General features: G+C 64.5%; 1 protein-coding gene across 2 annotated transcripts; it reads left to right on the top strand.

The window, feature by feature from the left end:
• Positions 1 to 2331: 2331 nt before the first annotated feature.
• Positions 2332 to 22830, top strand: COL9A3 (collagen type IX alpha 3 chain). 2 transcript variants are annotated; one of them, XM_067012248.1, is made up of 32 exons: positions 2332 to 2470; positions 3039 to 3107; positions 4284 to 4319; positions 4964 to 5035; positions 5664 to 5717; positions 6903 to 6938; positions 7172 to 7195; positions 7450 to 7503; positions 7792 to 7845; positions 8248 to 8289; positions 9414 to 9470; positions 9828 to 9881; positions 10397 to 10450; positions 10645 to 10698; positions 11138 to 11191; positions 11510 to 11563; positions 12356 to 12409; positions 13323 to 13376; positions 13472 to 13525; positions 13711 to 13755; positions 13950 to 14003; positions 14084 to 14137; positions 14621 to 14674; positions 14780 to 14851; positions 15925 to 15960; positions 16430 to 16474; positions 17838 to 17870; positions 18056 to 18202; positions 18344 to 18398; positions 18932 to 19114; positions 21249 to 21326; positions 22153 to 22830. In XM_067012248.1, the coding sequence occupies exons 1-32, from the start codon at positions 2393 to 2395 to the stop codon at positions 22341 to 22343; spliced, it is 2055 nt and encodes a 684-aa protein (XP_066868349.1). In that variant the 5' UTR covers positions 2332 to 2392; the 3' UTR covers positions 22344 to 22830. The 2 variants fall into 2 exon arrangements, with proteins under 2 accessions (XP_066868349.1, XP_066868348.1); XM_067012247.1 differs by lacking the exons at positions 2332 to 2470; positions 3039 to 3107; positions 4284 to 4319; ... (5 more) ...; positions 7792 to 7845; positions 8248 to 8289 and adding an exon at positions 8409 to 8860.
• The last annotated feature ends 132 nt before the right edge of the window (positions 22831 to 22962 follow it).

The following is a 22962-nucleotide window of genomic DNA, read 5'->3' as shown; positions in this document are numbered from 1 at the left end:
GTGTTTGGGCGTGGACGGTGGCCCTGTGGGTGGCCGAGGCAGGGGAGGGGCTGGTTTCACGAGTGATGCTGGCTGGACACCCGATGGGAGCACGGGGCCCGGCTGTGGCACCACTTTGCCCGTGGGGGTGCCTGGGGTGCAGCAGTGGTGCGGGCCTCCTGGGCACCCCGACCCCGCAGCCTCCCAGAAGCCCCTCGGCTGCCTTCTGTCACCGGTTCGGTGCGCCCTGGTTTGGGGGTTCCGTGCTTTGGCTCAGTGGTGCGCTCCGTGGCTCTGTCCCCTCCCTGGCAGCCACAGCCGCCCCCACGCCGCAGGGCGTGCCGCCCCTCAAGCCAGGTTTGTCCCCTGTGCCAGGACCACTCCCTTCCTTTCTACATCAACGCCAAGGGTGAGGAGGCTCGGAAGTGATGGAGGTCACACCTGGCGGGGGAGGGGGAGGAATTAGGGGCTGGGACCCGGGTCCCCTTTTCGTGCTCCGCACAGCTCCTGTGCTGTGGGGAGGGGGACGGACATACTGGAAGCCGCTCGCTGGGATGGGTGCGGGGCATCGTGTCCTCAGGTCCTCGTCCAGACCCTTACGGGGCTCAGGTTCAGATGGAGAAGCCTGGAGCGTGAAGTGAGAAGTGGACCCCGTTGGAGCAACCCTTGGGGTTCGGGTGTCGGTACCCAGCAGTGGGGCCTGGAGGGCGGGAGGGCAGGCAGCTCGGGCCCACCTGACCCGCAAGCTTCAGGGAGAGTGATGGCCCCAAACAGGTGGGCAGTGGCCCCGGACTGACGGGTGGGTGTGAGGCCAGCCTTGTGGCCTCTCCCGGGGCCACTGTGGCTGTCTGGGTCCGAGGCAGGGGCCGCTCTCCAGGGGCAGGGTATCTCCTGGCAGCAGGCGGGAGGGCCTGCACAGCGCTGGGAGTGGGCTTGTGAGGCAGGGGCAGTGGCGTTCCAGGCACTAGGTCGCTCCCTCGGCTTCCCAGCCAGGCTTCCTGTGCGTCTGGTCCAGCAGGAGCTCTCTGGCTGGCGCTGTGTCAGGCAGGCAGGCGGTGCAGGAAGGAGAGCGCTCCTGGCGGGAGGTGCCTTGGAGGTAGGGGCGGGGTGCAGCTGCTTGCTCTCCACGCAGCCCCGCACTGCATCTCTGAGGGTGTCCTGAGATGACTGACTCGGCTGCAAGGCTGGAACTGTGCAGAGTCTCTTGGCCCTTCCCCAGAGAATTCACCCTCCCTTCGGAGGGCGGGGCCGAGCCTGGAGAGCAGCCCACAGCTGACCCCCACGGGGAAGGGGGGTTTTTAACTCTTTCTCGCCTCGCTGCGTGCTCCCTCCTGGGCTAATTCCCGTCATCTCAGAAGTCCTGAGCTCTCCCCTGCACAGAAGGGAAGCTCATCCTAAAGCAGCATTTCCCAGGGAATTCTAAAGACTCAGACACCTGAGGCGGGGCTGGGATTCTGAGCATTCAGTGGGCTCTGTAGGTGACCTGGAGGTTTGAGTGTCCCCTGGGAGGGGGGTGGTCTTTACCCCGCTGTCCCCGTGTGCTCCCGGGGTGAGGCAGAGCGTGCCCAGATCTGGCAACCCCTGAGCTGCCAAGGCTTGTGGGAAACGGGAACAGCCCACGCCAGCCTCAGGGCTCCTGTTCATCACGCTGTGGCTCGGCCGCGCGAGCACGGTGGGCCTTCCTTCCTCTCTGCGGGGCCCCCACTTGGCTCTTGGGGGGCGGTGCCGGGTGAGGGTCCGGCCCTTGCCGGTGCTGCTTCACGTGACGGACCGCTCAGTACGGTTAAGGTTTGGGGAGGGGGCCCTGGGGCGGCGTTCCAGCCTACCAGGCATGGCCCTAGAGTCTGTTCTGCCCACGGCAGGGCCCCGGAGTGGGAAACGGGGCCGTGGTGGGCCCTGTCTGACCCCTGGCACGGGCGTGTCCACCCTCTCTGGGCGTCTTCCTGGGCCTTGGGCAGCCTGGGTCCCTCTCAGGACCCTGGGGAGGAGGGTGGGGCTCACCCAGCCCGCTGACAGGCCTAGGGCTGCCCCTTCTCCAAAGGAGCCCTTCCACGTGGCATGGATTCTCCCTCTCCACACCCCGGTCGAGGACCAAGGGGAGAAAAGAGCCTCTTGCTTGCTCGCTGAAAGGTGTATGTGTGTAACTAACTCACCAGTCCCAGGACAATTTTAACTCAGAGGCTGGCCAAAAAAATGCCACTGGGTTTCTCTTTTTCCCCTCCGGCTGGCTCGGCAGGGAGGCGCGGGGCAGCACAGGGGCCCCCGCCCACCCAGGTGGGCCCAGCTGAATGGGGGGCTTGTGTGAGGGCCAGTGGGGCGGGAACTGGCGTCCAGCCCACCACCAGCCCCGCCTGCCGAGCCAAGCTCAGGCCACTGCCACCCCGCCGGCTCCGCTCAGAGCGTGTGTGCAGCCATGGCCGGAGCCCCCGCCCTGGCCCTGCTCCTGCTTGGGCAGCTGCTGGCCGCCACCGTGGCCGTGACCGAGGCGCAGGTGAGTGCGGGACCCCGGTGCGCTGGGTTCGCCTTGGAAGGCGGCCGGGGTGGGGGTCCGTGGCTCTGGGGTCGGAGTTGAGCGGCGCAGCCAGGGAAGAAGCTCCCCGCTTCGCCCCCGGGGTCAGCGAGGGAGCCGGGAAGCCCGGGGCCCCTGGGGGCGGCGGGCAGGGTCTCGTCGCCCCGTGGCTTCCTCGCCGTCCCCCGGCTAGCCTCCACCGACGCCGGGACACCTCGGAGATGCGCGCAGGGGTTGCCCCTCCTCACCAGGCAGGGTCCGGTGCCAGCGCTGTGTCTCCACCAGAGAGACACAATGTGGCCTTTGTTCCTTGCGGGGCTCCGGCCCGACGCGGCCCCTCCTGCCCGGGCGAGGCGGCAGGCGATGCTGCCAAGGCCCGAGGGTCTGGGGGGAGCCGGGGTGCGGGCCCCTGCACAGGCCCTAACTCTTCTCCGGCCTGGCAGGAGGGGATGCTCCATCAGGCTGACCCCAGGGCCAAGCAGGGGGACCCCGCCACCGCCAGCGGGAGAGGGTGGGGATGCAGCTGCCTGATGGTATTTCTCCATTTCAGAAAGTGGGACCTCGAGGCCCCCCTGGCCCCCGAGGACCACCTGGGAAGCCAGGCAAGGACGGCATTGATGTGAGTGTGCGGCGGGGTTGGCCGGGGAGCTTCTGCGGGGCTCTCGCTCCCGCCCCAACCTCCCTGAGTCCCAGGCCTGATGGAGAGAAAGCTAACTGCACCTCCCAGGGCTGGGGCGATGAGCCAGCGCCCCTGTGGGATGTGAGACGGGACAAAGGCGATCCTTGCTTCTTCTCGGGGTGGCCCCCCCGGGGCTTGCCCCCCCAGGACACGCGGGGGGGGGCTCCGTGGTGCTCCCAGGGCTGGAGGCGTGGGTACTGGGTGTGTGTCTCTGGGTCCCCAGAGGGGCCTGCACTCCTCTCTTCTGGGGGTAAAGACCGTCCCCCTGGGTGGGTCTCGTCGGCGGCGACTAGAGGCTGGAGCCAGCCTTGGACAGGGCTGGGGGCTGGCTCTGCGCCAGAAGGGGCACCCTCCCAGGGCGCGCCCGCCTAAGCATGGCCTAAGCCGTATGGGAGGCAGAGGAGCCCCTGAAGCCTGCCCGCAGGACGTGGCGGCCTGAGAGCCCGACTCAGCCCTGTCCGTGAACGTCCGGGCCCTCCAGGCCTCTCCTCACCAGTATTGTTCCCCGGGTAGAACCTGCCTCCTTCTGAGTCCCCCAGGGCCCTGCCTGGCCCTCGATGGTCCTGAGTCTCCCTCCCGCCACCCCACCCGCAGGGCTGTCGCTAACTGTGGCTGTATTGGGCCCTGGACCCAGGTGGCCTCCCCTCCTGGTGGAGCTGGGCACTTGGTGCCCCAGTCGTTCCCTCTGGGGACGTTTCCACTTAAAGCCTGGCCTGAAAGCCTCGGGTAAAAGATTTCAGAGCCAGTGGCCGTCAGGGTGGGGAGGGTGTCGGGGTGCCTTCCCGGTCGTCTGTGTGTCTGGAGGTGGCCACCTCCAACCGGGTTTCTGGAGTTTCTCAGGCAGGCGGAGGGGTGGGGCTTCATGACGCCTCCCACCGTTTCTGGGGTGTCCCTGTGCCCTCAAAGTGGGCTCAAGTCCCCAGTCTGTCCAGCTCACCCTTCTCCCCACCACCTGCCTCTGCACCTGGCCCTAGAGGGGAGGTGCCTACAGGTGTGGATGATGGGGTGAGGGGTTCCATCCTGCCTCCTGCGGCCTCCTCTGGGGTCCAGCTCCGCTCCCCTGGGCGGAGCTTCCAGAGGACACGTGGTCACGTGTGGGCATCTTCCTCTCTGCAGGGAGAAGTTGGTCCTCCAGGGCTGCCTGGGCCCTTGGTGAGTGTCCTGGCTGTGGTGTGGGGCTGGGGGGTGGGGGGGAGGGGGCCTCCTTCTAGTCTGGAGGGGATGGTTGGGCCTCGAGCAGGGGGGGTCACTGACACCCCTTCCCACCATGCTGGGCCCTGGGTTGCCAAAGGGCGGCCTTGGAGCAGGGCAGAGCGGGAAGAGGTGGGAGGCGAGCGGGTGGAGCTCAGTGAGTCTCCGGGCAGGCTCTGGCTTTGCAGCTTGCTTGGGCAAGCGCCCCGGCAGGTCAGGGAAGAGGTCCATAGAGACCCGCACATCCAGCCCGTCAGAAGTCCCGCAAGTGAGCCGTCCTGGAGCTGTTCAGGCCCTGGAATTGAGGGTTCTGGGCTCACAGAGTGGCCCACAGAGGGGCCCGCTGGCCCTTAGCTGGGGAGGCCAAAGCGTCTGGGTGAGTATCCTGCAGATGTGACGAAGAAGGATAGAGGGGCACCTGCAGGGGGAAGCCTTCCTGGGGCCAGCAAGGGGTGGCCAGGGCAGCAGGGAGGGCTGGGGCTCTGGTGGAGAGGGGCCCACCTAGGGCTGCTAGGTCGTGCCCCGCTGGAGGACACATTTCTCCGTGGTGAAGGCCAAGGCTCCGGCTGGAGCTTCCCTCACGCCTCTGCTCTTTCCCTCCACAGGGACCGAAAGGGGCCCCGGGGAAGCCAGGGAAACCAGGAGAGGCCGGGATGCCGGGACTGCCTGGTGTGGATGTGAGTGTGCAGCGCCCTCCTTCTCCTCCCACGAGCCCCCCACTCCCCGCCCGGCCTGGAGGGGTTCCATCCCAGCGCCCGGGAGTCACATTTAATTGCTGTTTTCCAACTGGGCCAGCCCAAGCAGGAAAGCCAGGCCCAAGCGTGTCTCCGGATGTCCCCCAGCAGGGTCCCTTGGCCCTCGTCCCATACCCGTAGTGTCTGGCCCTGTCTGCCAGACGACAGCGCCAGCGCACAGGAGAGGTGAAAGTCCCGCCAGCTCTGGCTTCTCTGGGAACAAAGGCCCATTATCCAGACCCCTCCGAGCCCCGGGGTGCCTGCGTCAGGGGCTCCTCAGGAGCTTAAGGCCTGGCCCCAGGCCCCGGGGACCTTGCACGCACTGGAGGGGGTGTCAGAGGTGAACTCTCTTGCCCGTTGGGCTCGCCCACTCCAGCAGGCGCTCCAGCCGCTGGCTTCCCACCAGGTGGGCGGTGGGTGGGGCCAGAGGGGAAGGTGCCTGACCCGAGGGTCTTTCTGACCTCTCTTGACTGGCTTTAGTTATGGCGGGGCCCACGCCTGCTTCTTCCCCCTGAGAGGGCACGTCCTCCCCATGTGACCCCTGCAGCCCTCCTTCCACCTCCCTCCCCAGGGGCTGACCGGGCAGGATGGACCCCCTGGACCCAAGGGCACCCCCGGAGAACGGGTAAGGCAGGCACCGCGTCCAGTGGCTTCAGCTCAGGGCCGAGGTCCCAGCGGGGGGCAGCCAGACTGAGCACCGCCTGTCCACAGGGTGTAGGTTCTGAGGGCAGCTGCTGTGACTGCACTGGCTGGGCCCCGCCCCTGCCGTGGGGTGGAAGGGGGCTGGAGGGCGTGAGGACACAGGGTGATGAGTGCCCCCCCCCCCCGCCCCCTCTGGTCAGAGCTGTCCCAGCCCTCAGGCCGTGCTGGGGGTGCTGGTATGGTTGGGGCGTGACCGGCCCCACACGCCCTCCTCCTCCTCTGGTGAGCCGCTGCCCCTCTCTCTGTGCCCACCCTAGGGGCCCAGGTCACCCAGCCTGCGCCCCGAGTCGACCATTGGTCACTGAAACCCCTTTCTGACCAACAGCTCCTCTCGTGGCTCCAGGTGCAAAGCTGAGACCAACAACTCCCTCTCTGTCCCCCCCTTCGAGAAGTGACTGTCCCCCAGCCCTGGGGTGCAGAGGGCAGGGCGGCTGTGATGGGGGGAGGGGAGGGAACCAGGACACAGCCCTGCCTTTGGGAACCGGGCTGTAGGAGTGTTCTGAGTGGGAAACAAGGAAGAGAGTGGCTGCCTGCAGCCGGCAGGTCCTCTGATGTTTCCAAGGATGTTGGGGGAGTGGGGGGAAGTGGGGGAAGGGAGGGCAGGGGGGGACTAGCTCCAGGCTTTCTGCAGGGAGCCTGGGGCACAGGAGGGGAGGGGCCTCCCGAACAAGGACCTCATCCTTGGGATGCAAGGCAGCAGGAGGACCAGGAGGGTGCTGGGCGGACAGGCAGGCCAGCTGCTGGAGGTTTGGAGCTCCCTACTGTGGACCAAGGAGGCCGGAGGGCTTCCTGGAGGAGCCGGGCATCAGGCTATTCTGTGTGGCTCGGGTCACACCTGGCATGTGCCTTCCTGGTGGCCCGTCCTGCCTGCAGTAGAGCTGCCAGGAAGGGACTTTTTCTGGTTTTTCCTCAGCAGAACTGTTGGTAAAGGACCAGTCCCAGGCCCCTGGGACATCAGAAGTCCCCCCACCCACCCACCTCGGTCTCCTATAAAACAAGAACCCCCTCCTCAGGGGAGATGGACTTGGGAGGGAAGGGAACAGGTTTGCAAACATAGGCGACGGTGCCTGGGCCCAGCCCACCCCTCATGCCCCCTTTCCTTCCGCAGGGAAGTCTGGGACCCCCAGGGCCACCTGGGCTGGGGGTGAGTACCATCTTCTCCTCCTGGTGGGAGTTTGAGGGGCCCCAAAATGCCACATCTCCTGCCCCTCTGCAGCTTCTCCTGCGGGCTGGTCCCTGGGCTGGGGTCCTAGGTGCTATCTGGGCTGTGCCCTCTCATCCCCAGCAACTCACCTAACCAGCTCGGGGCGATGGGGTAGGCGGTGGGCAGCCTCCTCCCGTCCCCAGCAAGCTCTGACCCCGTGCTTGGCATTGCAGGGCAAAGGCCTCCCTGGATCCCCCGTGAGTACCGATAACCCCCGTGCCCCCCGCCCCGCGGCACGCCCGCCACTCCCCGAGCCAACGTGGCCACCAGGTCCCAAACCAGGGCTGGGGGGAGGCTTCCGGGCAGGGGGGTCAGCGAGCTGACCCCTCACCCAGAGTCCCCATGCTTTAAGAGAGGGCGGGCTGGCCCTGTGTAGGGATATGGGAGCCCGGCCCGCACTCCCCTGGGGATGGTGCAGACCCCCATCTCTCACTTCTTACCCCCCCCCCAGGGAGAGGCAGGGGTGAGCGGCGTTCCAGGCGGAATTGGCCTCCGGGGCCCCCCGGTGAGTGGCTGCCAGGACTCCGCAAAGGCAACCATGGGGGGCCTCCCCCCTTTCCTCCCCTTCTCCCCCCCGCCTCGCCCTCTTTCGTGGTGGGCCTTCGTGGCTGACGTCCGGGACAGGGCAGGGCAGACCTCAGGGTGCACGAGGCTGGGGCGGGGCAGGTGGGCCACACTGGGAGAGGCCCCACAGGGCACCTTCGGGGTGGGAGGCTTCTCTCCGGAAGTCGGTGGGCCCCTCACCTCAGGTGGGGGCTGGTCCTGCTCCGTCTAAGCCATAATCCCCCCACAGGGACCCTCTGGACTTCCAGGCCTCCCTGGCCCCCCGGGACCTCCCGGACCCGCTGTGAGTACTGGACGGGGCTCTAGAGCCTCTCAGGAGGAGTCCCAGGCATGATGACTGCTTGGTGGGCTCACCTCCCCTGTCCCCACGGTGCCCGTCCTCAGGCCCTCCGTGCCCCCAGCCCCGGCCCCCCTGTCCACGTGGAGAGTCCCGGCCACACCCCAGACACGGGCCAAGTCCAGGCTGCAGCATCAGCTGACCCAGGGCTCGTGAGGCTCAGGCCTGGTGGCCACCGGCCCCAAGGGCACCTGGTTTCTGTTGCTGTCACACGCCCTGCAGGGAGGGACCAGCAGTGCCTGGCACTGGCTGCAGGGGGGTGAAGGGCCCCTGAGTCCCCTGGAGGTCTCGAGCGGGCAGGGGGAGGGAAGCGGGGGCCACATCAAAGCTGGCGTCTCTCTGTTCCAGGGTCGCCCAGGGGTCCTTCCCGAAGGCGCTGCTGACCTTCAGGTGGGCACGTGCAGCCTTTGTGAAGCCCTCTGTCGGGGTGCCTGTCTTGGTGGGAGGGGCCGTCTGGAGAGCACAGGGAGGCAGGGATGGGGCCCCTAGGGACGGGCTCAGTGCCGGCGGCACCAGCCCTGGGTACGGTCCCCACTGAGCTGCCCGGCCCCGCCCTCACCGGTCCAGCCCGGACATGCGCGCAGCAGCAGAACTGAAGGTAATTGAAGCGAAATCACGTGTGGACCCATCGGCTCCTCGGCTCAGAGCGGCTCCTGGAGCTGTCAGCTGCGGGCTTGGCGGCCCTGGCGGCGCAGACAGAAGGTTTCCCCATCACAAAAGCTTCCGGACCGGAGCCTGGGACCCACTTTTAGTTGTTGAGCTTTGTCTCTCTTGTCGGAAGAAAAACAGTGACTTTGGAGGCCTGGGGTCCGTGGGCTTCGTTTGCACAGCTGTTCGCGGGCCGGGGGCCTCCTCGGAGGAGCGGCTGGAAGTTATTAAAGGGAGAGCCTGGCCCAGCGCGCTTGCCCGCTGGGGCCCCTGCCGCCCTTCTCTCCCCCACCCGTGTCCTGAGTGCTTGACGGTTGGTGTTCCTGAGGGAGGGTCTGGGGGTCTTCTGGAAAGAGGAGGACGGAGGGGGGAGGTGGATGTCACCGGCTCTGTGCCAGAGCGGCCGTGGAATGACCCAGACACCCCGCCGCCGCCCCTGGGTTCGCCGGGCCCTCAGGTGTGGAGCATCCGGCCTGTGCCCGGGGACCACGTGTCTCTCCCTGAGGCACCTCTGGCACCGAGGGGACCCCCGAGCAGAGCTGGCTGCAGAGCCGGGCGCTGATAAAGGCCCCTTTGTGAAGCCAGCAGCCACCAGGCTGAATAGCTGCTTTGAACCTGCACTGGGGCTGAGACATCGGAGCCGGCTGTGAGGGGCCGGCGGCCGTGCTCTGGCTCTGCAGCCCCTTACCGCGCCCCATGGTGGCCCTGAATGAGGCCCTGTCTGGGCTCCCCAGGAGGCCCCCGCCCCGTGTGGCCCGAGCTCCCCTTCATCCACCCCAAATGGCCCATCTCCGGGCGCCTGGGTTCTGACCTCAGCGCCGCCCCTGTTTTACTGGGAGGGGTCTGACCGTTCTGTTTCCCAACAGTGCCCGGCCATCTGCCCGCCAGGCCCCCCGGGGCCCCCAGGAATGCCAGGGTTCAAGGTGAGTGGCCACTGAGGGTTGACTCAGACCCCAGCTCACCTTCACACCCCGTAGGAGGCAGCGGGGCCGCCGTGTGGGCGGAGGTCCGGGGGGAGGTGGGCGTCCAGAAAGCCTGCCCTGGTTGCAGGGTTGTTGGGGGAAGCAAGGGGGGCTGGGCCCATCCCCCTTCAGCCCGGTGACCCGCTGGGGACTGGGGGGCATTGAGAGAGGGAGTGGGGGAAAGCTGGCCTCAGGCCGCCAACCCTCTTCCCTGGCCCAGCCCTGCTTCTCCCAACCGGGCCTCTCCCACCAGCTGGGCTGAACTGGCTCAGGGCTGCTTGTGGGGCCTGCTACCGTCCACCCGCTGCTGTCTTTCAGGGACCCACCGGCTACAAGGGGGAGCAAGGAGAAGTCGGCAAGGATGGCGAGAAGGTGAGGGCGGCTGGCGGCTGGGGGGCGCCGCGGGGGTGGCGGGGAGGCTGGGACGCTGGGGGGCTGGGGGCCTGTGAGGACGTGCTGGCCGCATCCTGGTGCCCTCTGACGGAGCAGCTTCTGTGCACACCTCCCCTCGGGGCCTGGCTCTTAGAGCGGGGGCATTTGGGGCAGGGTCTCTGGACAGAGCCCCCAGCACCTGGCCTCGCACGGAAGCTCCCTGAGCTTGGGGAGGCCCGCTGCGGGCTGGAGAAGGTGGGCCTCAGCCCTCAGTGGCCCCCAGAGGTCCCTGCCACCCTCCCCCACGGCCCCTGCCCTGGAGGGCACCCGTGCATCCTCCCCACGGGCCGCGGGTGAGGCTGGGTGCCGCCAGGAGCAGGAGGAGGGTCTGGGGAGGGCGGGGAGGACACGTGCGAGCTCGCCCCGCAGGGCAAGGGCTCTGGCGGGGGGCGGGGCAGTGGGCTCGGAGAGGTGCGGGGAGAGCTCGGGGCTGACGCCGCCCACCTCTCCTGCAGGGTGACCCTGGCCCCCCCGGGCCCCCTGGCATCCCAGGCACCGTGGGGCTGCAGGTGAGTAAGGGGGGGTGTTGGACAGGTGAGGATGTGGGGTGGGGACGGTCCACCAACCCCCAGGACGGGAACCGGGTGCGGGTCCTGAGGGAGGCCTTTGGGGAATATACCAGAGTCCTTCAGCCGCTCCCAGGAGGTGTGAGGTCCGGGGGGCTGCCGGCCCGGGCCCTGCAGCTCCAGCTCTCTCCCTGCAGGGTCCACGGGGCCTACAAGGATTTCCAGGGCTACTCGGACCCCCCGGGGACCGGGTAAGTCCACCAGCCCCCCGCCGCCTGGCCCTTGAGGGGCTGTGGGCCAGCCCGAGGTCAAGAGGTGGCTGGGGGGCCACCTCCAGACGTTAGCTGGGCCCCTTGAGCATGGTTCCTCACCGGTGGCCACAGGTGGCCTGTGTGACCGCAGCCCTCTGGGCCTCCACTCACTGGATGGTTCCCCAAACCGGGGCCTGTGAAGGCTCTTGTGGCTTAGGCCCAAAGGGAATGGGAGAGGCAAACAGGGACAGCAGGGGAGGCCTTGGCAAATGTGGGAGGGGGAGGGGCTTGGGGACCACTGGGGGCTGATGGGGGAGGGGCCCGCTGGGGGGGCTTGTGGTGGGGACCCCCGGCGGGCCTCTCCAGATGGGGCCGGGTGCTCTGGGGGACGCTGCCCAGGCTTCAGGGGAGAGGCTCGAGCGCCCCTTCTCCTCCGCAGGGTCCCATTGGATTCCGAGGGCCCCCCGGGATCCCAGGAGCCCCTGGGAAGGCGGTACGTGTGTCTGGGGGTGGGGGGTGGCCCTGTGCGGGCCCAGGCTCTCTTCTCTCTTGCTCACTCGGACGCCTCCCCCAGCCCCACTGGGCTACCCATCCCGTGGGCACACCTGGGCAGGTACCAGTGGACCCACCTGGGGGGAGGGGGCGAGTCCAGAGTCAGCCTGTCCTTCGTGGGAGGTCTGCACTCTCTCTCTTTCCAGACGTGAAGTGAGGTGTGGCGAGTGTCCCTCTGGCCCCTGGGACCCTCAGCACTGTCGTCCTGCTCTCCCACCTTCTTGAGTTAACTCTCCCCCCGTCCCCGCTTGTGTTGCAGGGTGACAGAGGCCGGAGGGGCCCAGAGGGCTTGCGCGGCCCCAAGGGCGACCTCGTAAGTGAGAGAGCCTGTGTTCTCTGGGTCCTTCCTTGGGAGAACCTGATCCACGGGGCGGGGTGAGGGGATGGGGATGGACGGTAGGTCCAGGGAGGCGAGGGGCAGCTGCCCTCTCCTGCGGGTGGGGGGAAGCCGCTGGACAGTGCCAAGCTGGGCCTGGGGGTCCCAGCCCACCCCCTGCCCAGGCGGCTCCCCCAGGAGCCCCCTGGCCTTGTTGCCCCCGTGGCTCCTTGAAGCTACTGTCACCCCAGCAACTCGTCTCCGGAGCAGCAGGGCAGGGTCCGGAGGACCACACTTCTGAGTGCGAATCCTGGCCACTAACATCCGTCAAGAGGCCCTGGGCAGCGGGGCCTGACCTTGGGCCAAGGACGTCCAGCTGTGAGATGCAGAAACGGAGAAAACGACTCTCGGGTTAAGCAGAACATAAGTGAAGCCGAGAGATAATTAGGCATCTCACGAAATGAAGTGACCGTCTCTGAACCAATCTCGTCTTCCCCCGGCCCCGAGCCTATAGCGGCCGGAGGTGCAGGAGGCGGCCGTGTGATGCCGCAGCGTCCACAGCACCCTAAGATAACTCCCGGGGTGACGGGCCTTTTCCCCTGGGGGTCGGGCCTGGCCTACACAGCTGTCCCCTGGCCCAAGCTCAATACCCGGAGTCTAGAAAGCGGTGTGCACGGCACGTCTCAGGCTCCCGGGCCTACCTCCCCCGCCCCCCTCCCCTGGACCTAGTGAGGCCTCTGGGAGGAGCAGTCCCGCGGGACTGACTGCGGTCCCTTCCGTGTCTTTCAGGGCAGGCCTGGTCCTAAAGGCGTCCCTGGCGTGTCCGGGCTGGTCGGAGAGCCGGTGAGTGCACGTGGATGCCAGCACCGGGGTTGGGGGGCTCTGCCGGCCCCTTGCTCCCTGCCCTTTGCACCTGCTTCCCGGGAGAGTCGTTCTCCCACAGCCCTGGGCTGTACCTGGGCCAGCTGCGCGGGCCACTGGCCCTCCCTTGTTTCGCTCGGCTGTTCCCTTCTGGAAATGCCTACTTGCGGGTGAAGGGCCTGCACACTTGTGTTTTGCCAGAAGCCACAGAACCTTTTGCCGTCTAGGCCACACAGAGGTAGAGGGTCTCAGGCTGAGCTCCTCTGCATCCCAGGGGCATATGAGGGTGGGTGGGGGACCGGGTGGCACAGGTGGGGGGCATTCTGAGGGTGCTGAGCACTGGCCCTCCACACCTGTGCCCACTCATCCCTGCTGTGTGTCCATGCTCAGCCCAGGCCCCCACTTCCTCCTGGCCCCCTCCCCATCCTGGCCTTAGAGGACGGGCCCCTGGGAGGCCACCTGGGGTAGCACGGCCTGGCAGTAGGAGGCTGAAGGAGGCGGGGGGGACCCCGGCTGCTCTGCTGCCACCTTCCCAGCACACGGCTGTGTCTGAGGTTCCAATATTAGTCAAGCCTGTGGGACCCGGCAGGCCTGAGCCCAGATCCTGGCCCCCAAGCCTCAGTCTGCCCGCCCGTGAAGTGGGCGCAGCGGAACTTCCCTGGGGCGCGTGAAGAGTCTGGGTGGACGCAGGACGCGGGGGCAGCGTGTGGTCTGGGTGCCTCCTCACTGCCCACATCTGCACGATCGGAGGGCAGCACAGGTTACCACCTGCCCCCCGAGCCCAAGAGGGCAGACCTAGTGCAGGAGGCTGGGGAAGGGAGGGGCCTGCTGGGCGTGATCGGGAGGGTGACCAGGCCGACCGCCCACCGGGCCTCACACCATCCGCTGTCCCCAGGGCATGCCGGGCAAGGATGGCCGGGACGGTTTGCTGGGACTCGATGGCGAGAAGGTTGGTACTGGCTGGCGGTCTGCAGGGGAGGAGGGGTCTGCGGGGAGTTCGGCCTCCAGGGCCTCAGCACCCCCTGTCCCCTCAAACTCCCACAGGGAGAAGCTGGTCGCAGTGGTGCCCCAGGAGAGAAGGGTCCCAATGGGCTGCCGGTGAGCGCATGGGACTCCTGCCGTGGCCCTAGGGACAATGCCATGGTCATCTCCCGTGGGTTCCTGAGTGGGGGTGCCTGCAGGGGGCTGTGCATCAACGCCGGGGAGGCTGCAGGAGCCCCTCACCCTAGGGGGGGTGCTCTGCCTCTGGTCTTGTATGCTGACCTCTGACCTCTGACCTGCAGGGTCTCCCTGGACGAGCAGGGTCCAAGGGTGAGAAAGGAGAACTGGTACGTGGCTTCTTTCTTTGGGGGAGAGGGGAGGGGAGGGGGAGGGGAGGGGACAGGGGGAGGGAGCGAGGAAGGGGGAGGGAGGGGGAAGGAAGTGGGGAAGGGGGGAAAGGGAGAAGGGGGTAGGCTGCAGCCTGGATCCTGGGTAGAGGGGTGTGGGCAGAGCTCATGCAGGGCTCACCCCTCCTCTGCAGGGCAGAGCTGGAGAGCTGGGCGAGGCTGGCCCCTCGGGAGAGCCCGGTGTCCCCGTGAGTATCAGCAGCCCTCACCCCCAACGCAAGTGTGTGTGGACCCCGCTGACACCCTCTGTCCCCTCCCCCGAGTGTAGGGAGACGCTGGTGTGTCCGGGGAGCGAGGCGAAGCTGGCCACAGGGGCTCAGCGGTGAGTCGCGGGAATGACGTCTGGGGTGGGGGTGGGCACAGCCGAGCGGCCCCCTTTTCTGTGTGGGCTGCGGTGGCGTTCTGGGTGCACGGATGGGCTGAGCCTGTGAAAGCTGGGACGTGGTGGTGGCCGGGCTCGAGCTGTCCTGTCCCTGAGACCTCTGTGCCGAGGGAGCAAAGTCCCAGCACCCAGCCGGCCGAGGGAGCACCCCACCTTGGGCCTGGGAGGTGTGGTGGAAGCACCCCGCCTCTCAGCCCCGCCACAGACCAAGATAAGGAAGGCATCGGCATCGGGGCCCCGCGCCAAGTCTGACTGAGGCACGGGGCCCGAGGGCGTGCCTGACCTCTGCAACCCCCAGCTGCCCCCCAGGATCCCTCCCACCTCTTTCCCCAGTAACTGGGCCAGATGGCTGGGGACCAGCTCCTCTGTCTGCCCAGCCCCCGCGGGGGAGGCGGAGCTGGACTCACGCTCTCTGTCTTTCAGGGGGCTCTGGGCCCACAAGGCCCCCCCGGAGCCCCTGGTGTCCGCGGTTTCCAGGTGGGTGAGGTCTGCGCCCAGGGGGCCCGGGTGGGCCAGCCGGGCTGGGGAGGGGTCTCCACTGGGCTCCCTGTGGGTGCTGACACGCTGGGTCCTTGTCTGTAGGGCCGGAAGGGCAGCGTGGGAGACCCCGGCATGCCCGGCCCCCAAGGCCTCCGAGGCGGCATGGGCGACCGGGTAAGTGGCTGTCCTAGCAGGGGTGTCCTGCTCCTGCACCCCACCCACAGTCCCACAGGGCACACAGAGGCGCCACGTCAGAGGCCCCCAGAGGCACCTCCCACCGTGGGTGCGCAGCAGTCGGGCACTGTGGGTGTCCCCATTGTCCCATGATATTTGGGACACAGGGGGCCCCGGCCTGGGTGACCGGGGGCCCCGGGAGGAGGGTGTGGGCTGTGTCTGGGCTCCGGCCTGGCCGTGCTACACCAGGTCCCAGGGGAACCTCAGGTGCCTTCCTTGGCCGTCCACCCGCCTGCTGACAGTGACAGGACCCAGGAGCCGCCATCTCTGGCGCCCCTTCATCCCGGGCCTGGCGGGCCACAGAAACCACAGCCTGGGGCTGGGACAGTGGGCCCTTCCTCAGCCTTCAGGCCAGAAGTGCCAGGGCTCAGGGCCATGCCAAGGGCACCAGGGCCTCCAAGAGGTAGAGAGAGAGGCCCTGGACGCTGTGCCCATCCCCGTGGGGGCCAGGGGCCGGTTACTGTACCCACCCTCGGTCACCCCCGCCTGCACTTGGAGGTCACAGGGAAGTTTCACTCTCTGGACCCTTTGGGCGGTTCTTCCTCACGCTGCTATCTGAGCAGCTGGACAGTTTTTATTTTAGCACTTTAGGGGTGATTCTGGCAGTCCCCAGACACGCCCCTAACCCCGCGGTCCCCTGGGAAGATGCTCATGGGAGCTTTGGGCCCTGACTCGGCAGCTCGCCTCGGGAAGTTACCCTGGGATCGTGTGAGTGAAAATGCCGCACGATCCAAACGTTTTCCGGTGATGCCAAGCCCAGAGGCCTTGCTGTCCGGCAGCAGGGCCCGTGAAACAATCGCGCACCCCATGTGGGGCGAGGCTACGAGCCCCTAAAAAGATGAGGGCTCTACAGGAGGATCCCAGCACACTTAGGGGCCGGGATGCCAAACGTCCGGGAAGGAGGCTGCTTCCACAGCAGCCCGGGTGCCCCCAGCGCGTCCTGGCTCCGCAGCGGGTGCGGGTCGCCCAGGGATCCCTGTGGTTTCTTTGACGCCGAGCCTTTCTCCGCCCAGGGCCCGGGAGGAGCTGCAGGCCCCAAGGGCGACCAGGTGAGCTGTGCTCAGGGCTGGGGGGCATCCTTCTCTCTCTCTCACCTCCCTCCCTCTCCCGCTGCTCCCCCGCCCCAGGCTGACGACTCGGGCACCCAGCCGGACCCGGGGCCAGTCGGCTCCTGGGTACAACGGGGGCCGCCTGTGGCCTGCGTGGATCCTCTGGGACCCTCAGAGTGGGGCGTGTTCCCTGCTGGCCATGTGGGTTCCAGGAGCAGATTAGAAACGTGTTTGTTCTCCGGGCAGCACTCTTTCTCTGGAGGGCCCAGGGGCAAGGGGGTGGCCGCAGCTCTGCTTCTAACCCCCCGGGAGCACCAGGAGGACCTAGAAGAGGCTAAACCCACCTGAGGCTCTGCTTCTGTCTGCCTGGGGCCTGGGCCTGGGCCTGGGTCTCAGGCACCGGCTCTCACCAACGCTGGAGGACGGCAGCGCGTGGACAGCTCTGCAACTTTGGGCTGTGTCGTTTCAGGGCATCGCGGGCGCTGATGGCCTTCCCGGGGATAAAGGAGAACTGGTGAGTATGACTGAGTCGGCCTCACTTTTGACAACAGAACTCGCCACGTTCGGGGTGGGGCGGTGGGGAAGGGGCGGCACTGCAGGTCCAGGCTGGGGTGGGCCAAGCCAAGGTCCTGGCTGCTGACCGGGCCCTAAGGCAGAAGGTGGCCCCGGCCCAGCTCTGGGGTTTTCTACCCCCTCCCGTGCTCCATCTGCGGCTCCAGCATGAATTAGCCGGAGTTGAGACTGAGCTACAGACAGCTCTGCCTCCACAGAGCTAAAACTCAGGCCGTTTTAGAATAAAACGTTTAGAATAGAGTTTAGAATAAAACCCTGATGGCGTTCATCGAGAGTCACACCTCGGGAGGCGAACGCAACAGAACAGTGAGGGGCTTTGGGCATAAAGATCTTCGTGGCTCCCACGTGGCAAGGGTCACCAGTCTCCAGTTCTGTGACCGAGCCCTTCTCTGAGCCTAGAGGAGACGGAAACGGCTCAGCCCCGGGGGCCTTCGTCTCCAGCACAACCTTGTAGCCGAGAGGCAACTTTTCCCAGCCCGAGCCGAGATGATCTCAGTTGTGTGCGCGTGCGTTGTGCATCTTGGTGAATTCCTAGATGACCTTGACGCAGGGGACCGTGGGAACAGCCCCCTGGCCTGCTCCACCCCTGCCTGCGAGGCGGGCAGCGCCCCTCACACTGTGCTCTCGGCTGTCTGAGCCGAAAAGCCTGGCCCCTCCAGCTCCCTCCAGCTCCGAGGGAGGCCACCAGCTGTGGCCTGAGCGGCGGGGGCGGCGGCGTGGATGGATGAGCGGTCCTGGGCCGTCTGCTGTCTGGTTGGGGCCCAGTCCCTGTCCACGTCCTGCCAGGCAGCTTCCTGAGGTCACAGCTGGAGAAGGGGGAGCCTTAGGCGCAGAGACCTCAGCTCCTGCCAAATGTGTAACAATAAAGATGCAAAAGGGAGGAGGTATGGGGACATAAGTATATGTATAACTGATTCCTTTTGTTATACAGCAGAAACTAACACACCACTGTAAAGCAATTATACTCCAATAAAGATGTTAAAAAAGATAAAAAATAAAGAATGGGAACAAAGTAAACATGGATGAGAAAAAGGACTATGCAGCTAAAACACTTTAGGGAAAATAAGCTTAAAAACATCAGTAGCTATGATACAATCTCAGCAATATAAAACGAAACCTAGAATAAAGAGCAGTAACCACTGTGGCTATTGTGATGCCATCAAATAGCAGCTTCAGGGATGGCTTGCTTTTCTCTTCCGTCCGCAACTAGTAACTGGCTAGACTGGTTCCTGGGGAAATAATTCCCACCAACTAACAACACGCAAGTAATTAAAATGCACAACTTCCCTTCTGCTCTTTTGCAGGGTCCCGGTGGCCCTGTCGGACCCAAAGGAGAGGTGAGTGCCTGGCGGGGGCTGGCTCCTGGGGGGGGGGGGGGGTGCCCGGGCCAGCCCCGGGGCACTGACGGCCGTGCAGATCTCAGAGGCCTGCTCCGGTCAGAAGTCAGGAAACTGCGGGCCCTTCTTCTCCCAGAGGGAGAAGCCCACGCCCTGACCCACGCCTTCCTGCTGTTTCCCTCTAGTCCGGCGGTCGAGGGGAGCTGGGTCCCAAGGGCATCCAGGGCCCCAACGGCACCAGCGGCATAGACGGCGTCCCAGGCCACCCTGGCCCCATGGGCCTCCAGGGCGTGCGAGGCGCGCCCGGCGTCACCGGGAAACCCGGAGTCCCGGTACGCGTCTCCCTTCCGGAGCCAGTGCGCGTTGGGGTCGGGCTTTTCCTGGATTTAGATCCAGACTGTGCTGGCGGGGGTGCCCCAGGGAGATGCCAGCGTGCCCCCCAACACGATGGTGGATTTTGGGGTGAATTTCAGGGGAAGGAAGCCAGCGAGCAGCGCATCAGGGAGCTCTGTGTGGGGATGGTCAGCGGTGAGTGTCCTCGGCCCTGTCCCATCCCACCCACGGCCCCGCCCCCGGCGCTGCAGCCTCTCCCACCCCCAGCCCCGTCCCCGCCTTCACCCCATCCCCACCCAGCCTCACCCTCCACCACCTTCCAGCCAAGCCAAGCTCCGGGCTGGCCTGCCGCCCGCGGTCCTTGGGGTCGGCACTGGAGGGGGCCCCCTCCCCGCGGGGTTCACCGCGGTGCCTGGTGCACGGGGGACGTTCTAAATGTCTGCTGAACGAAGTGGTCACGAGGGTCAAATAATCGTGCCCTTTCAGCTCTGACAGACCAAGCGGACATCTTTTGGCCTCTCCGATTCATGAGCTCTTTAAGGAGAGCTCCTCTCTAGGGCTGTGATTCACTGTCTGGGTCACCGAGGACTGTGACGGCATTTATCGCGTACCCAGAGCAGTTAAAGCCCTTTTCAATCAATGAACAGACTTCCTTTGAAAGGCAGTATATTCGCGCTTTACGTAACCCACTTCTGATGAACAGACGTCTGATCTTTGTTTTCCCAAAGAGCAAATCGCACAGCTAGCCGCACACTTGAGGAAGCCCTTGGCACCAGGGTCCATCGGTCGGCCGGGTCCCGCTGGCCCCCCCGGCCCCCCGGGGCCCCCAGGCTCCGTTGGTCACCCCGGGGCTCGAGGGCCCCCTGGATACCGTGGTCCCACCGGAGAGCTGGGAGACCCCGGACCCAGAGGTGAGTGCAGTCCACCCGCCACGCGGCCACACGCCGGAGCCCCCCGCCAGGCAGAGGGGCTCCCCTGGGGGGACAGGGCCGGGGAAGAGACCCAGAGGGGAAATGGGCCCAAAGTCACCTGGCCTTCAGCCAGGGTCCTTCCAGCCCTGCCGATCCACGTCTGACACACACATCTGAGCTGCCTGGGGGGCCCCCTCCCCTCCCCTCCCCTCCCTCTGGGTCCACGGGCTCATCTAGAAAAGCCCTGGGGGGTTGAGCCATTGCTAGGAGCTGCCTCGGGTAGAGCCCTTCACGCTTTCAGGCCCAGCTCGGTTAATTCCTTATTAAACCCACGGGTGTGACAACGTTTTTCAAAATGTGACGGTTTTGTCCGATGCCCTTAGAATAACATTTGGGGGAGGAGGGTTGAGAAGAATGTGAGGAATGAATGAACAGGAGCCCCATTTGTACGTAACAGCACTTCCCTTAGTGAAAACCCGCGTGTGTGACCATTTCTGTGGCAAAAGGCAAAAATTATAAACCAAAAATCCATTTTAAGGGCTGTAAAGAACTAGGAACGAGTTGAAACGAGGTGAAAATCTTGATCCCACGCTGGGGTGCCATCGTGGGGGTGCCTGGTGCCCAGACAGGGAGCTGTTGGCCACTAACCTTTTCCAACGAGGCCTTTAACACTTAGTTCATTTTAAATGCTAACCGTTTGCCACTGCAGCCGGTCTGCGCCCAGGCAGCTAGCCTCACGGCCCCCATTCCAGACTTAAAAGTTCTCGATTGCAATTTGTTCCAAACTTACTGACCAAATAATTTTCTGTTTCTGAAAAACAGCTTAAGAAAAAAAGTTTCCAAGGGGGACTTACTTCTGTGAGCTCTTTCTGTCCTCTGTGAGGTTAAGTTAAAATACCTCAGCAGATGAAAATGCTTCCAGAATTAGAGGTATCATTTCATTACTGTTAAGACGCTGGGAGACCGCATAGTTTCAACACTAGAGGGCAAACGTGTCAAAGGCACTTTCTCACCCCGTCCCAAGTTTACCACCAGACGGCTCCCTGTTGTCTTGGAGACGTGTCTGAGTGCCGTCTGTGCCAGTACAGTCTGCGGGAGGGATGGTTGTCCTCAAAGAAAGACCAAACGAGGTTTTCTCCAAGTAGGGATCTGAATGCCTTTAAGACTTTTGAAAATAAAGTTCAAAACTAGCATTGATCACTTGACGGGTTCTCAGAAAAACTGCACAGCAGAATTCAGGGGAGGCCGGCACGCGGTGCGGGGGTCGGCGTGCTCCCTGGTGCGCCTGCCTCGGTGGGGGGTGATCGAAGGCTACTGTCTGAATTAAACGAGAATATACTGTAGGTCTTCACGCGGAAGCCCCCGTCACTGCTGGGCTTCCCTCTCCCCCGGGGGACACAGCAGATCAGGGACCTGCTCTGGAGGCCGGGAAAGCCCAGGCCCCACAGGAGGCCCCGACTGCCCGGCCCTGGGGCTCCTGATCCTTTGTAGAAGATGTGTTACCCTCTGCGATGGGAAAAGCGACAGACACCAACGGAAAGGAGACTGGTGTGCCTCCGCCGTCAGGCAGGACAGATCGCGCCCAGCAATGCTGCTTTGCCTCACTGAGCGTCACAGTGTCGACCAGAGGCTCAGTTTTCCAAGAACATCACTCGGGACAAGCTGTCTGCAGCCAGCATCACACAAAACACAGGCGCCCGACAAGCGGGCCCTCGCAGCAGGGCCTCAGCGCGCCCCCCAGAGACCAAGGCCAGCTGGAGGTGGAGGAGTGGAGAACACAGTTCAGGGGACATTTTAAAACACCTTAGATAATTTGTCAGAAATCATGTTGAACACAGGAATACAGGGTAAACGCTCAGCTGTTTAACAGGCATAAATATTGTGAACAAACTAAAAGCCCACAAGTGCAGCTCTGAGGCTGGCGGGTCACACGGGTGGGTTCATCCTGTCAGATCCATCCAGCCCGACGCTTTGCTGTGTGTCCTTTTCTAACCGTGCTTTGGCTCGGTAAAAAGCTTAGGAAGCAGGCACCCTACTTTGAAAAAGGCAGGATCACACACGCCGCAGCAGAAGTCTGTCTCTGAACGTGAATCGGGGCTTCTAAGCAAATGCGTATGTCACTTGCCCTTGACAGGAAACCAGGGGGACAGAGGAGACAAAGGCTCAGCTGGCGAGGGCCTGGATGGGCCTGACGGAGACCAAGGGCTGCAAGGTATGAGGCCGCTGTCACTAACGTTACACAGGCACCCCTGGGTGACGAACGCGTCTCGTCCTCTTCCGAGGGAACAACCTCCCCCCTGACGACGCAGCCTTAGAGGGCAGGTTAGGGACCTGTTGTAACGACGCTTTAATCAGCTCGCCCTGCGTCTGTTTTAGTTCAGCACTTTCAGTTCAATTCTATTCAACTAAAGCCATCGAGTATCTATTTCAGTTAAATTCTAACAGAATTTTCTCTTAAGCGACCCACACGTACCCTGGATGTTGACACTTTTCATGTTGAATATAAATACCTTTCGCCGAGAGGGAGGAGGGCAGCCCCGGCCGCGTTGCATCCTGAGCCTTCTCGGGGGGCTGTGTCCCGGGGCCACCGCATCCGCACACACGTCCTGGGAGCAAGCACACACCCGTCGGCCCAGCTCCTTGCTCACCCCACCCCTCCCCGCACCCCCAGCTCCTGGTTTCTCCTCTGCCGACCTCCTGCCCAGGTGCCCACCCCCTGGGGGGGGGCTTTCTGTCTCACACCTGGTCCTCCACGGTTACCACCGTCATCGTCAGCACCCCCCCCCCCCCCTCACCCCAGACCCATCCCTCACATGGCACCAGCTGACTCAAGTCCGAGCTGCCCTGCTTAGGACAGAACCGAGACTCCCGCGCCCTGGCCTCTGCCCTCGCTCTTCTCCGGCCTGAGCGCCCCTCCCCTGGGCCCCTCCCAGAGTTAAGAAACGAGCTACAGAAACACAAGACTTGGGTTGGCTGAACGGACACACCAGTGACGTCCTCTCTCTGTGTCTCCACTCACCTTCCTGGTCTGTCTCAAGGACCGCAGGGCGTGCCCGGTGTCGGCAAAGACGGCCGCGACGGGGCCCACGGAGAGCCTGGGCTCCCTGGAGATCCTGGCCTTCCCGGTGCTGCTGGCGTTCAGGGGACCCCCGGCATCTGCGACACCTCCGCCTGCCAAGGAGCCGTGATGGGAGGGGGCGGGGAAAAATCAGGTCCCAGGAGCTCCTAAACACAGCTTCAGGAAGCGCGTGAGAAAGCGACGCCGACCGGAGCAGCCAGCTGTGCGAGGACCTCGCGGGGACCAGCGGCGTCCTGGCATCGATGGTTGGACACCGCAGTGCCGCCCAGCGAGGCCTGCCCCTCCTTGTCCTCAGTGCCAGCGACTGGACACTTGGTCCCCGAGAGCGTCCCTCACTGAGCTGCTGTCCAAGTGTTCTGTCTCTACGTGTATCTACAATGGTCCGTTCGGCTGTAACATCATACCTCAGACACAGGCCTATGTAATAAAATCGTCAGCCCAACGTTTCAGAGGGATCGAGGGCGTACATACAGAAAGTTTTATACAATTTCGCGCGAGAAAAAAATACTCAGCAACTTGTTTACATGGCATTTGTGTAAAGGCTAAGATATCATTTCAATAAAATGATATATGAAATCTTCAGATTAATGACTGGCCACAGTATTACAAAAAAAAATAAAGAACTTAATGTACAGTATCTCTTCCATACAAAGGTCTCGTCTGATTTACCTGCCTCCTCTGTGGACAAACGTTTAACTATCTCCCATTGACAGTATTTATTGAAAGTGACTGTATTGCACTAAGTCTATTGGTATTATCTATTGTAATA

This window comes from Kogia breviceps, chromosome 14 (assembly GCF_026419965.1).
Source record: "Kogia breviceps isolate mKogBre1 chromosome 14, mKogBre1 haplotype 1, whole genome shotgun sequence".
In the NCBI taxonomy this organism is placed as follows: Eukaryota; Metazoa; Chordata; class Mammalia; order Artiodactyla; family Physeteridae; genus Kogia; species Kogia breviceps.
Note: the sequence above shows the minus strand (reverse complement) of the source record. Positions and strands in the feature narration are given on the sequence as shown.